At 51.5% G+C, this 12,500-nt stretch overlaps 1 protein-coding gene across 5 annotated transcripts in view; it reads right to left on the reverse strand.

Annotated features, from left to right (window-relative positions):
• Positions 1–97: 97 nt before the first annotated feature.
• LOC105192704 (Shaker cognate w) overlaps positions 98–12,500 on the reverse strand; it is a 13,698-nt gene continuing 1,295 nt past the window's right edge. The window contains exons 1-5 of one of the 5 annotated variants that reach the window (XM_025299808.1): positions 11,103–11,674; positions 10,163–10,541; positions 8,674–8,868; positions 7,238–8,288; positions 1,081–1,367 (exon numbers count right to left, since the gene is read on the reverse strand). In XM_025299808.1, the coding sequence (XP_025155593.1) occupies positions 1,282–1,367; positions 7,238–8,288; positions 8,674–8,868; positions 10,163–10,489 (1,659 nt within the window). In that variant the 5' untranslated portion in view covers positions 10,490–10,541; positions 11,103–11,674 and the 3' untranslated portion in view covers positions 1,081–1,281. Of the gene's footprint in view, positions 285–1,080; positions 1,368–2,191; positions 6,137–7,237; positions 8,289–8,673; positions 8,869–10,162; positions 10,542–11,102; positions 11,675–12,500 lie in introns of those variants that run through there. The other 4 variants (XM_019840185.2, XM_019840184.2, XM_011157000.3 and 1 more) reach the window with 4 other exon arrangements.

Here is a 12,500-nt window from a genome sequence, read left to right on the forward strand (position 1 = left end):
GTATCTCTCTCTTTCTCTCGCTTTTCCTTTTCCTTTTTTTTCTTTCTTTCTTTATTTCTTGCTCCCTCTCTCTCTCTCTCTCTCTCTCTCTCTCTCTCTCTCTCTCTCTCTCTCTCTCTCTCTCTCTCTCTCTCTGTCTCACTCTCTACGCAGCACGTTCCTTTAGTAGCTGCTCCGTGCCGCTATATAGAACAAACCGTGAATGCACGCTTCTTGGTCTCAAACTGTACAATTATTTCCTCGAATCGCCGCGACTTTCCTGCCGTTTTCTCAAATTAATTGCCCTGAAATATCAGAAAATGAGTTTAATTTACAGCAGCGGGAAAGGGTTAAGTCACTCGGGTCTCGCCTTACAAGCCCCGGGCTCTGAGCTCGTTCGATAAGACGAGGATTATCTTCGGTACTCGGGTAATTGGGTGACGTTGTTTTCGCGCGTCCCAAGGAAGTTTCGTGCAAATTTCACCGCGCGGCAGGCGCGGAGGCGACGGAGGGGGCGAAATTTGCGGAACGTTACGTTACGTTACGTTACGGGGCTCGACGGTGCAAGACGTTCGTCACGAGGAGACGAAGGCTTTCGAAAGGGCCGACAAACTTGGCGCGATGTAGCGCTCGGGTCCCGGAGGGTCGTCCCGATTGAAAAGGTGGATGAGTTTGCGCGCGGAGATGCAGGGAGGCAAAATTTTTCGAATCTCCGGCATCGATCTGACGCGCGAGGCTTCGCGCCGCTTTCTCGCTTTCTTACTTCGAGTCAGCAGAGTTGAATATTGCAACGTGCATGCGAGCATTCCGGTGAAATATACTGCGCGCGCGTGTATGTGTGTGTGTGTGTGTGTGTGTGTGTGTGTGTGTGTGTGTGTGTGTGTGTGTGTGTGTGTGTGTGTGTGTACGCGCGCGCGTGAATCTACTTTTATTATTGCCAATATACGTCGTACAGTCTAGTCAGGGTCGAATCGCGACTGGTTTCCATTTGCAGGGCTGCGTAATCAGACGCCAAGTGAAAACAGTCTTGGAATCGTCCTTTCCGATGCGCGATACTCGTCTTCTATCTCTCTCCCTCTCTCACACACACACACACACACACACACACACACACACACACACACACACACACATAGATGCGGAAAAGCGAGACTGAAGAAGACGAGAATCCGACATCGACCACGCTCCCAGTCGTCGGTGATGATGAATGAAAATTCATCCGCGCGGGTATTGTCCGCGCGATCGATATTCTCAAGTTTCCCCGGCCAGGCGATTCGTGCCGGACACTGCACTGCAGCCCCATTAATCTTTCCGTGCGCCTTCTTCAGAGTTGTTCAACTTAGCAGCTGCGTGAAAAGCGCGCGACCACAGCGTAGACCGTATACTGTCTGCAATAACAAAGTGGTAAAGACGTAATACAAGCCCTCGCGCGCGCGCGCGCGCGCCGCACAGCCGGTGGTGCACAGCCCTGGATATGAAAGCCAGTCTTTAAGGCACAAAGAATCGGGGCGATTGCGAGCAGCGCGGGCAAACTCAGGGCGATAGAAAAGCGCGCACGTGAATGAGGACGAATGTTAAAAACGGCCGTCCACCACCAAATTATTCATATCATCGCATCGTCGGAGACGACGACTGTCGAGAGGAGGGGCGGGGGAGTGAGACATAAGTATTCGACTTTGCGAAAAGTGTAACGCGCCAATGTCTCTCCGAAACGGCTCGAGACACGACATCGACGAGTTCCCTTTTTTTTTTACGTTTTCTCTTACGTTTCGTGCAATGGAGGGCTAAATTTTCTATAGGATGATCTCGTGCGTGCGTGCGTGCGTGCGTGTGTGCGTGCGTGCGTGCGTGCGTGCGTGCGTGCGTGCGTGCGTGTTTGCGTGCGTAGCGATCAAACGGCTAAATCAATAAAGAGAAGACTCTCAGATGTCCAAAAAGATCGGACACCGATCGGCCGGAAAGTTGTGCTGCTGACAATTGGACGTCACCTGATCTTGCGAAGCTACCGTTCGAGTATTGAGAACAAGAGTGAAAAGATAAGATAAGAAAGATCGATCGAAAAAGGGCTTACATGTACGGAAGAGAAACGAAAACGTCTCTTTTTAGTCATCGCGCTATCGCAAAAGAAGCAGCGTAAAGGCTCTCTTCACGGTGCTTATTAGATGATACTTGACGGTTACACCCGAAATGTACGAATATATATGTATATGTATATGTATATCAGGCAGTAGTCCGTTTATTGTGTGAAACAACGCGCCTAGAAAAGTCGACGCGCGCAAATTTCCGCACTTAAAAATAATCCTTATCTAGCTAACGTCGTGAGGCTGCGTTCCAAGCGGATCGTTATCAAGAGAGACGAGTGTCGGGGATATACACGACGCCGGCGCGAAGGGACCGATTTCGAAACGACGGAATACATACGACAAATCATGATGTAAGACCAAGCACTCGGTGTGTGCGAGATTGCACGATAGCGCCGTATAAAACTTGGTTACAGAGAATATACGCGGATGTATATACAAAAGCAACTTTACGTTTGTGCGTAATAAAATATCAAAGTTACAATACGTATATATGTGTGTGTGTGTGTGTGTGTGTGTGTATTCTCCTCACGTGAAGGTATGAATCGCGCGTACTATTATTCAAGAAAATGGACACGTTTCTCCGAAGCAGACAGATTTGCGACGCGCGGGACATGATACATCGATCCGATCGTCGTAGTCTTTTGCGCGCTTTAAAAAGAACGTCCTTTCGCGTCTTCGAGCACGATTCACGTTGTCGGTCACGTCGTCGGACCGAGGAGGGAGCGAAACGATACGATTGTGCGGTCGATTTTGTTCGCCGCGAAATCTGCGAAATCAAGTTCGAGCTGCCCGAAAGAGAAGCGCTCTTTTCGAAGATGCGATTCGACGGCGGAAAGTCGCGATTAGTTTCATCGGGAGAACAAACGACGACTGTGTGTTCGCAGAGCCGACCGAACGATTTGCGAAAACGGCGTGTGGAAATTGCTCGATCGATAGCGCATACGCGCCTATATGATATGCTTTTATCGTTCCTTTCTGCACTTCCTTCTCCCCCTGCTCCTCAGGCACAACAGAGATATATATATATATATATGACGTAGAGAAAGAGGCGCTCAGCTAGTGTTACAGAAGGAGCTGTAACCGATAAGCCGCGTGCAAAAGGGGTGCAAGGATAGCCGCTTCTCCCGCTCTGATATTACAAAAATGATACCCCTCACGGTGATATCTGTTTCTTATTTTTTTTTTTTTTTGGGGGCTGGGGGGAAGGGCAGAGGAGTTTGACGGTTTGGTCCCGGCGATATCCACGACGTGCGGGAAGCTGACGCGAGAGAGTCCGCATTCTCACCGCATTCGCCGCTGAGGTGTCAACCGCTGACGAAACGTTGTTTTCTCGCGAAAAAGATTGCGAGTCGCGAGACTGCAACCTTTTGACTGACATTGACGCAACCGCGCCGCGCCGCGCCGCGCCGCGGTGAGAATCGGACGGACATCGTACGTACGTCCGCAGATACGTGCGGAAAGATTTACGACGGTAAGAGGGTGTACGCTAAAAGAGTGTGTGTATGTGTGTGTGTGTGTGTGTGTGTGTGATGCGCGCGTTTGCGTCAGTACGCGTCAGTACAACGCGATTCCCTACTTTGGTCTCCTCTCGGATTTTTGCCATGGGTCTTACATGGGGAATATTATTAACATTATTAACAATGGGAGTGGCCTTACGGAATATATATATATATATATATATATATATATACGCGAGTAAATTGATTGGAAGATGGGAAGAGATTCTTCCGCGATGAAGCGCGCGATCTCGGTGCGGTTTCTCTTTTCTTTCTTTCTATTTTTTCTCTCTAATCAAAGTGACATGTGTATAAACCCGAGCGCGATGATATCGACGATGGTGTCGTATAGTCTCAACGTACCGCGGATAAAGTTCGCGTCCCCGTTTCTACTGTGCGCGCACATTCCTCGCCACAATGTGTGTCTCGGATAACCGTCTACCTTAAATTTAGAAGCCACGCTTGATACACGGTGTGTTTACACGAGTCACAAACACGGTGCGGTCTGGTGGACGGTATAAGATATTTGGCTGCACTCTTGCGGGGTATTTTCGTTTTACGCTCGCCTATTAACGACTATACCCGGAACGAGACGGTGAACGAAAATGAAACTGCGAAAAGTAGCAGAAACAGACGAAAAGGAACAGATATCGGAAAAGAGGAAACGTTCTCTTCCTTTTCGATCGGAGGAGAAACGGCGGAGGTATATATTTCTATAACCGATAATTCTATAATCGCAGACGATATTTAGCCGAAATTGCTCCGATCGCGATGTTGCACGTTCAGCACGCGGAGCACTTGCAGTGAGAGAGAGAGAGAGAGAGAGAGAGAGAGAGAGAGAGAGAGAGAGAGAGAGAGAGAGAGAGAGAGAGAGAGATTAGGATTATTGTTTTCGTAATAAATATTCCAGATGAAAGTAGGTAAATGCGCGCCAATGCGGTAAGCGATAAGAGCGTGTAAAAAGGTTCCGTCGCGAGGCGTAAATTATACAAGTCGTATCGCGACGTTTATTATCAAAGCACGAAAACGAAAAATCCGATCCGGACGAGATCCCTCGAACGAGACGATGCTTCTTCGATTATCGATAATACGTGGCGTTAAATACAGTGATTGGCGTTTATACGCCAATCGTCAAGTGCGTTACTTGGCGAATCCTTAAAAAATACAATAAATCACACAAGCGAAGGAAGGAGGGTAAGGTTAGTCTAAAGAAACGAGTTGCCTACTCGCTACACAAGATCTCTCCTCAACTTCCTAATGCGGTTTGCCTATTTAGATCAATAGATGACTCGCGGTGGTATAACCGCCGAGAGACTCTCGCATCCGCTTCTTCTTTCTTTTCTTTTTTTTCTTTCTTTCTTCTTTGTTCGTCTCGATGATGTATATCTACATGTGTGTGTGTGTGTGTGTGTGTGTGTGTGTGTGTGTGTGTATACCTATTGTTTATCCGGAGTCTGCAGTCCGGGCTGGAGGAATTTTTATCTACGCTTCCGCGGGACCAAGACAGCCGGAAGTTTGGGTTAACCACGGCAGTGGAGAATAATCTTGATTGCAGTTTAACCCAAAACCTCCTGCGAGCGACTCGGACGGCATGGAAGCCGTAAATAAAAATTCCCTCAGCCTCAATGTACGACCCGCCGGTAACGAAAGAAACGAAAGACGAGAAAAGAAAGAGAGACGCAAAAGAGATTGGCCGCCGTGAGAGCCGTTCTCGCGGATTCGCTCTTTTTGTCCCGACGGTAATATGTATGCCTATTATATATTTTGTGGAATCTAGAGAGAATTAAGCGGGAATCAAGATTATTCTCTATTGCTGGGCAGTTTCCAGACGGATTCGAGTCCCTCCACTTTTTTCGGGGCATTGCTCGGTAGTGGAGAATAAGCTTGGTTCTCTAGCTTATAATCCATGATATAAAGGGACGAGCTGTAACGTCGCGCATAGTATATAGTGACGGCGCGGCATAGTGGTGAACAACCAATGCCAGTCGGGGGAAATCGGTCTCAAATGCGGCAATCAGTCGGTACAAGAGTCGCGCGCGTGTAAGGAATTAATAGGGGAGAGAAAAGAGAACAAACGAAACGAATGCGAGAATGCGGGATAAAAGCGCGAACAATAACGTGCGGCATAAAATACGACGGCATTTTCAAGGTCGCAGGACGCGAGGCGAAAATTGTTCGCGTCGATCGGGGATCGGCGAGTGCGCCGCGACAAAGAGATATGTATCCAGAAATCAGACCGAGAGCGAATGGCGAATGGCGAGAATGGCGAATGGCGAACCCCGATTCACTTGGCGTGTGGACTACACTAATCGCGCACTCTGTCGCGCAAATTCGCACAGCACCACCGTGCACTCTCTCTCGTGATCTCATACTCTGCTCTTTCCCCTTCTTATGTGCCGATTTGGGACCAGTTCCCAGTTTGGTCGAGAAAAGCGCGCGATTTACTTTGGACGAGTGCGCGCATTCACGGGAACGTTACATCTCATCTTTTTACATCATGGCTTAACCCAAACCTCCGGCTGACTTGGTCCCGTTGGTGCGTAGGTCAGAGATCCTCCGGTCCTCCTCTGCAACCCACCATACGAGAAAAAAAAAGAAAAAGAGACACTAGAGATTGGCCGGCACAGGGTCAACACAGGGTTTGAGATTCGCGCGAGAAAAATCGCGCGCAAGCCACCTCGTTCTTCTCTTCTCGTCATTATTTATTCTTTCGCCGAGCAAGAGCAAGAGAGCGCTTGTGCTGGCTACAATTCCGCCCTCGTCGGAGACGCGGCGCCCCGAACGCGGTTCGGTTTCGAACATTTGGGCTTGGTTCTAACTATAATTACGGGAGTCATTTTTCTCTTCTTTATGTGCATGTACACGTAGTTGGCGCAATTGCATATCGAGCGCGCCATATAAATGCGAATGCCACGCGCGTCCCGATGCAGTTTCATTTTACGTTTCATTTTACGTTTCGTGCACGATGATGACGTGGACATTAACACGCGAAATTTAAATCCGACGGTGTGTATATATATATATATATATATATATATACACATACGCGAGAGAAAGAGAGAGATTATCCCGAGCGGAAATATAAGCCCTTTGAAATGGTAGTTTTGCAGACAGTAATTTATGTTAATGTCCTCCCCGCCGCCGTGTGATCCCCGTCCTTTGTTTTTCGGCTCGCGCTTACATTTCAATAACACGCGCCTCACACACGGCTTGACCGAAGTGTATCGCGCGCGCAAATATACCATCATCATTGCGCGGTGAGATCGCGCAATGCCTCGCCTCGAACGACTCGAGCGGATAAGTGATCTGATAAAAAGTCCAAGTACAATGCGTCGCGTGACGCGGTCTTTGCTTGGCGAAAATATCGCGAACAAAGGTGAGCCGTTATTAAAGCCGCGCGCAGCACAAACGGGCAGCAGAAACGACGTATAAACGACGAATCTCTCTCTGTCTCTCTCTCTCTCTCTCTCTCTCTCTCTCTCTCTCTCGTCTCGTCCCGCAAACGCGAGTAATTGGTAATCAGCAGCGAGTACGAGAAGCCGTTAGATCGCGCGCGCGGGTAAGTGGAATATTCGCGAATGAGATGACGGAGAAGGGCGGGGCGGGGCGGGGCGGTGGGGGGGGGGGATCGGACTCGAGTCTACGAGAACTATTACGAGAAGAGCGCCATCGACTTACCTGTTTTGGTGGCGAACGGGTCCTTGGGATGATTCGTCTTGATGGCGTTCATCCTACGATTCTGCGGGCCTTGGCCTTGACCGGTGCACGCGACGCCGGGCGTCTGACCCATGCCGGGGCCGAGGGGCCCGCTGGTGACGGAACCCCCTCCAGACTGCAAGTGCGACATTTGCTGGCCGCAACCAGGGGGCCCGACGCCGGTACCGGGTCCGCCGGTCACCCCGGGTGGCGCACCTGGTGCCCTCACACGTGGCTGTTCGACCGGCAATACGCGGCGTCTCTTCTTCGGTAGCTTGGCTCGCGCCTGCGTGTGACTGTAATACATCGCAAAGTTGCTAACGATCACGGGCACCGGCAGGGCGATCGTGAGGACACCGGCCAGTGCGCAGAGCGCGCCGACGAACATGCCGATGTAGGTCTTGGGCACCATGTCTCCGTAACCGACGGTGGTCATGGTCACCAGCGCCCACCACAGACCAAGAGGTATGCTCTTGAAGTCGTTCTTGGGATTGTACTGGGTGCGCTCCGCGTAGTAGACCAGGCTGGCGAAGATGACGATGCCGAGGACGAGGAAGAACACCAACAACGTGAGCTCCTTGGCCGAGGCGCGAAAGGTCTGTATCAGGATCTTGAGGCCCGAGGAGTGGCGCGTGAGCTTGAACAGCCTCATTATGCGTATGATACTCAAGAACTCGAGGATGTCGGCGTTCTCCAGGTGGGCGGCAAACCGCTGCAACGCCAGGTCGACATAGAAGCTCAAAGTAGCGACCATGTCGATCAGGTTCACCGAGCTCTTGATGAAGACGCAGCGATTCGGGCTCGCTGTGATACGTATCAGGAACTCCAGAGTGAACCAGGCGTTGCAGACGCACTCGATGTAGAAAAAGACGTCGTGGGCGTTGGTGCGGGTCTTGTCTACCACCCAGGACGTCACGTTGTCAATCCTTACCGAGCGATTCACGATCATCGGCACTCGCATGTCCGGATGGGTTTTCAGGCAAAACGAGAGTATCGAAACGCAAATGAAAAAAACGGAGACTATGCTGATTATCTGCAAAATAATTGGACAGAGACGCTCTCGTTAATCAATTTGGCGAGAAACGAAGAGAGAGAGAGAGAGAGAGTGAGAGAGAGAGAGAGAGAGAGAGAGAGAGAGAGAGAGAGAGAGAGAGTATGTGGAAACACGCGCGCGCGCGCTCGTCGTTTCTCTCCCTCTCTCTCTCTCTCTCTCTCCCTTTATTCGACGGACGAGAATGTTGTACGACTCACGACGTGGCGAGAATTAATTATAGAGCGCAATCTATATATATATATATATATATATATATATATACATATACGGTACAAGTATCGAATCGAGTTATGATACATATACACACACTCTCTCTCTCTCGCCCTCACGTCGAGAGTTTGAGCGAGCGCTCGAGTCGTCGTACCTTAGCTGCGACGGAGGAGTAGGGCTCATCGAAAAGCGACCACATCTGAGGCTTGAGCTTCTGCCACCACGTGAGAGATCCCTCGTAGTACGCCTCCTCGAAGCCGAATTTCCTCGCCAGTTCCTCTTCGGTAGGCTTCTCGGTGTCGAGGTCCAACCTGTCGAGGACCGTCAGCGTTTCCTGCGTATCCCGATGCTGCAAGGGCGTCGGGTCGAGGGGGTTGGGAAGAGAGAGAGATGCAACAAGGATTGTTATTCGTACCTGCGAAACTCTTTCTCGAATGTGCTTTTTTGTGCTTTGCCTTGGGACAGAGATAAAGCATACGCGTGATAAAGCATACGCGAGCCGTTGTGTGTGAGCCTCCTCGTGAATGAGAATGGAAGCCAGAACCGCCCCGGTTTTGCTCAGCCTTATCGGCGCAGCAGGTTCTTCCCTATTTTGTGCACGTATATTTGCTCGAGATTCTACCTTCTACATCGTCCTCCACTAACGTCCGACCTTACTTTTCGGCTATGCTACTCGCTACTACTACGAAGATTCAAATCCGTAGACCGTGCTGCGTTTCTCTGTGCTCTCTCTCTCTCTCTCTCTCTCTCTCGACATCATATCCACTATCAGTATCAGTATTATTCGTCCTCAAGGTGAGAGAAGAGAGACACAGATAAAAAGGAGAGCTACCCCATCGTTCTCGTAATACTCCATCTATTCATATCCGCGCGTCATCTTGGAAACGACGGATATCGCGAGAGAGAGAGAGAGAGAGAGAGAGAGAGAGAGAGAGAGAGACAGACAGAGGGAGAGAATCTAATAGTACGGTCTAGAGATTGATCGTAGGAAAATGCGCGCGATGTGAGAGAGATCGATCGATCGCGCGCACTACGGGGATATATTAAAGTCAAAGAAAACATCGTTAATTCACGAAAGAAGGGATTGAGAAGCGAAGGCGCGCGCGTTAACGTCGCGCACGTTGAGGTCGCCGCGCGCTGACACGTGGGCGTGATTCCCGGTATAGAGGACGTGCAGCGCACACTCTCTCTCTCTCTCTCTCTTTGCGGCGAATATGATGAATCGCCGCCGCCGCCGCCGCGTGTGCGAGAATAGAAGCAACGCGCTGCGGCTTGCCGGTTAGGCGAAAGATGATAGCTATCGCGGAGGAAGCGGCCGCGGAAACTGACGAATAATTGCGCCGAGCGATTGCGTGTAACATTGATTCGAGAGAGCGCGCGCGAGACGCAATCTCTGCTCGATCAGCGTTCCGCAGAGTGTATATCAAGGTTATCTGTCGTCGCGATGTGTATCGCGCGTCGCGCGTCGCGCGTCGGCGCGCGATCGGCGAGCGATCGGCGAGCGAGCGGAGTGTTTTCAGTTAGCCGCGGCGCGTTTCTAATCTCGTACTCCTCCACATGGTCGTAGGTGATTCGCGATATTCGCGAGAGGGAGCGTCGGCGCTTCTTACGCCGACGCGATTCTTACAAATCGCGCGATATACCTGCGTGTAGGTCATCCAACAGCAAGGCTCGACCTGATTGGAGTCGAGCCCCCAGAAATCGAGCTCCTCCTCGAAGAGCGGGCCGCATACGTCCGTGGGATAATGCAGCTTGCCGGTGCGATAGTAGTTGAGTACCTGGGCGAAGACACCCGGGTGCCTGTCGAAGAAATACTCGTTGAGGATCGGGTCGTAGTTGGCGAGCGCTTCGGTCAGTCTCGAGAGCCTGGTCGCCGGGATCTTCTTCAGGGTCGCCTTGTACGTCTCGTGCCGGATTCCGCCCACGTTCAGAACCACGCGGTTCTCCGCGTCCATGTTTATCAGGTTCATTTTGATCACGGCTCTGCTACCGCCGACCCCGACTCAAGGAAACCCATGTGATCTGCGAACAATTAGCGCTTCTAGATCGCTTCTGGATCTAACCTACTCGGGCCAGGCTGCTTTGTCGTTTCCTCTCTCACCGCGGGGGGTGAGAGCGAAACTCTCTCGCACGCGCGCGCGCGCCGCGATTTTAAACCGAAGCCGATCGATCACAGTCGAGCTATGATTACAGACGGCGGAATGAATTTCGAATTAATTGGATTCGATTTAAATTTCGCGCGGCCGAGCGGCCTCCTAACAGCGTCCGAAATGCAATTTCAGCGCTCCCGCGCGTCCATCCTCCGAATCCCGGTGGGTTAGAATGAGTGACCGGTATAACATTAAGAAACACGAGGAGTGTTTCTTAATGTTATACCGGTTAATCTCGCGATTGCGCCGATTGCGTAGAGCTTGGTCGCGCGAAATTTAAACGCGCGAAGCACGCGATACCTGTAATCTTATCTTCCATTACGCGTTAGAATCACGTACGCGCGCGCGCGATTAACGCCTAAAAAGATTAAGCGGACTCGAGGCTCGACGCGACGCGAGCGAGGGTGATGTTTTATCCTGATGTATTACACACATCCCGGTTCTGGCGATTGCTTGCTTCGACGTGCCTGTAATCCCATTCGGAGCGCATTCGGCGCGCACCGAATACCGACGGACCGTGTCATAATGGTGTCATTGCTGCCTCGAACCCGCTCGTTACACGTTTCAAAGACTGCGGCGGCGACTGCGCGGCGAGTCTCGCTCTACTGCTCTACTTAATATTACTACAAGCGACAACTGTGACGTTTGACATTTAATCAAAAGCCGTTCACACCACGACGTCGCCTCGTGATGTGTCGCGTGGCTCGGACGAGGCACCGGAAATATTGCCGCGGCTCTTTCGAATCTCGCGTCTTCGCGCCGGGGACCGACCGAAAATCAGGAGGATGACTCTCTCGTTCGTCCGAGTTCTCTCGCGTACGCGACGACGGAATATCAGCAGCGTCAACGAGAGGAATAATTGCTGCCAGGTGTGTACGTGGAAGTTGCCGTCGTCGCGGGAGAAGGCGGAGATTACACGCGATCTCGCGAACTCGGAACGAGCAACTCGCGGCACGCGCGATCGGGGGGATTAAATTGCGAATTAAGAATTTAAATGCACGAGCGAGCGATAGAGAGAGAGAGAGAGAGGGAGGGAGGGTGGGAGGGAGAGAGAGAGAGAGAGAGAGGGAGGGAGGGAGGGAGAAGGAGAAATGAGAGCTGTTGAGTCCGTCTATAGCGACTAAATCACATCGTTATCTCACATGTACGACGTCCTTCGCGTTCGCGAGCGAACGAGCGAGCGTTTCTCTCATCGAGAACACTCTCGAGTAATCTTTTCGCGGCGATTTAGCATCGATAGGTGGACGCGCGTAGCCGGCGCGAATTATACAGGCGGAAACTATTAGAACCGTGATAGGTCGATTTACGCGCGACACTTCTCTCGTCGTCTCACACGGACGGTCAAGTTTAAAAAGGGGATCACAGGCGCGCACAGGTGGAATCGTATGTACTACACGTCGTACCGCACGTACGTACGGGACTGTGCGGCCTGTGTTGTAGCCGCGTGATATTTTACCGCGTAAAAGTGAGAAAAAAGAAGATGCGCGGCGAGGGGAAAAAGGAAGCGGCGTGTAGCGTGTAGGAAAGGGCGGCGCGTGAATCAAAGGCACCCAGAGCGTGTATCGGTTTTTCAATCCCGCGTGTCGCTTTGTGCCGCCAACTGCGCGTAGCTACCGTCAGGCCGAACACAGCCTGACAAGCCGCGGATTCCCGCAGATTCTGTTCCTGACGGCGGTGAGGCCCTTCAATTGTCGAATCGCGCGCGCTCCGGGTGCGTCGCGTCGCGTCGCGTCGCGTCGCGAACCACCTGCCACATCGGGGCTCTGACGTGCTCCAGGCGAGGTCGACGTGCCTGAGACCTCGAATTAGCGCGCATGGACGTGACTCTAAA

The sequence above is a fragment of the Harpegnathos saltator genome, unplaced genomic scaffold (genome assembly GCF_003227715.2).
Source record: "Harpegnathos saltator strain DR-91 unplaced genomic scaffold, Hsal_v8.6 scaffold293, whole genome shotgun sequence".
Classification (NCBI taxonomy): Eukaryota; Metazoa; Arthropoda; class Insecta; order Hymenoptera; family Formicidae; genus Harpegnathos; species Harpegnathos saltator.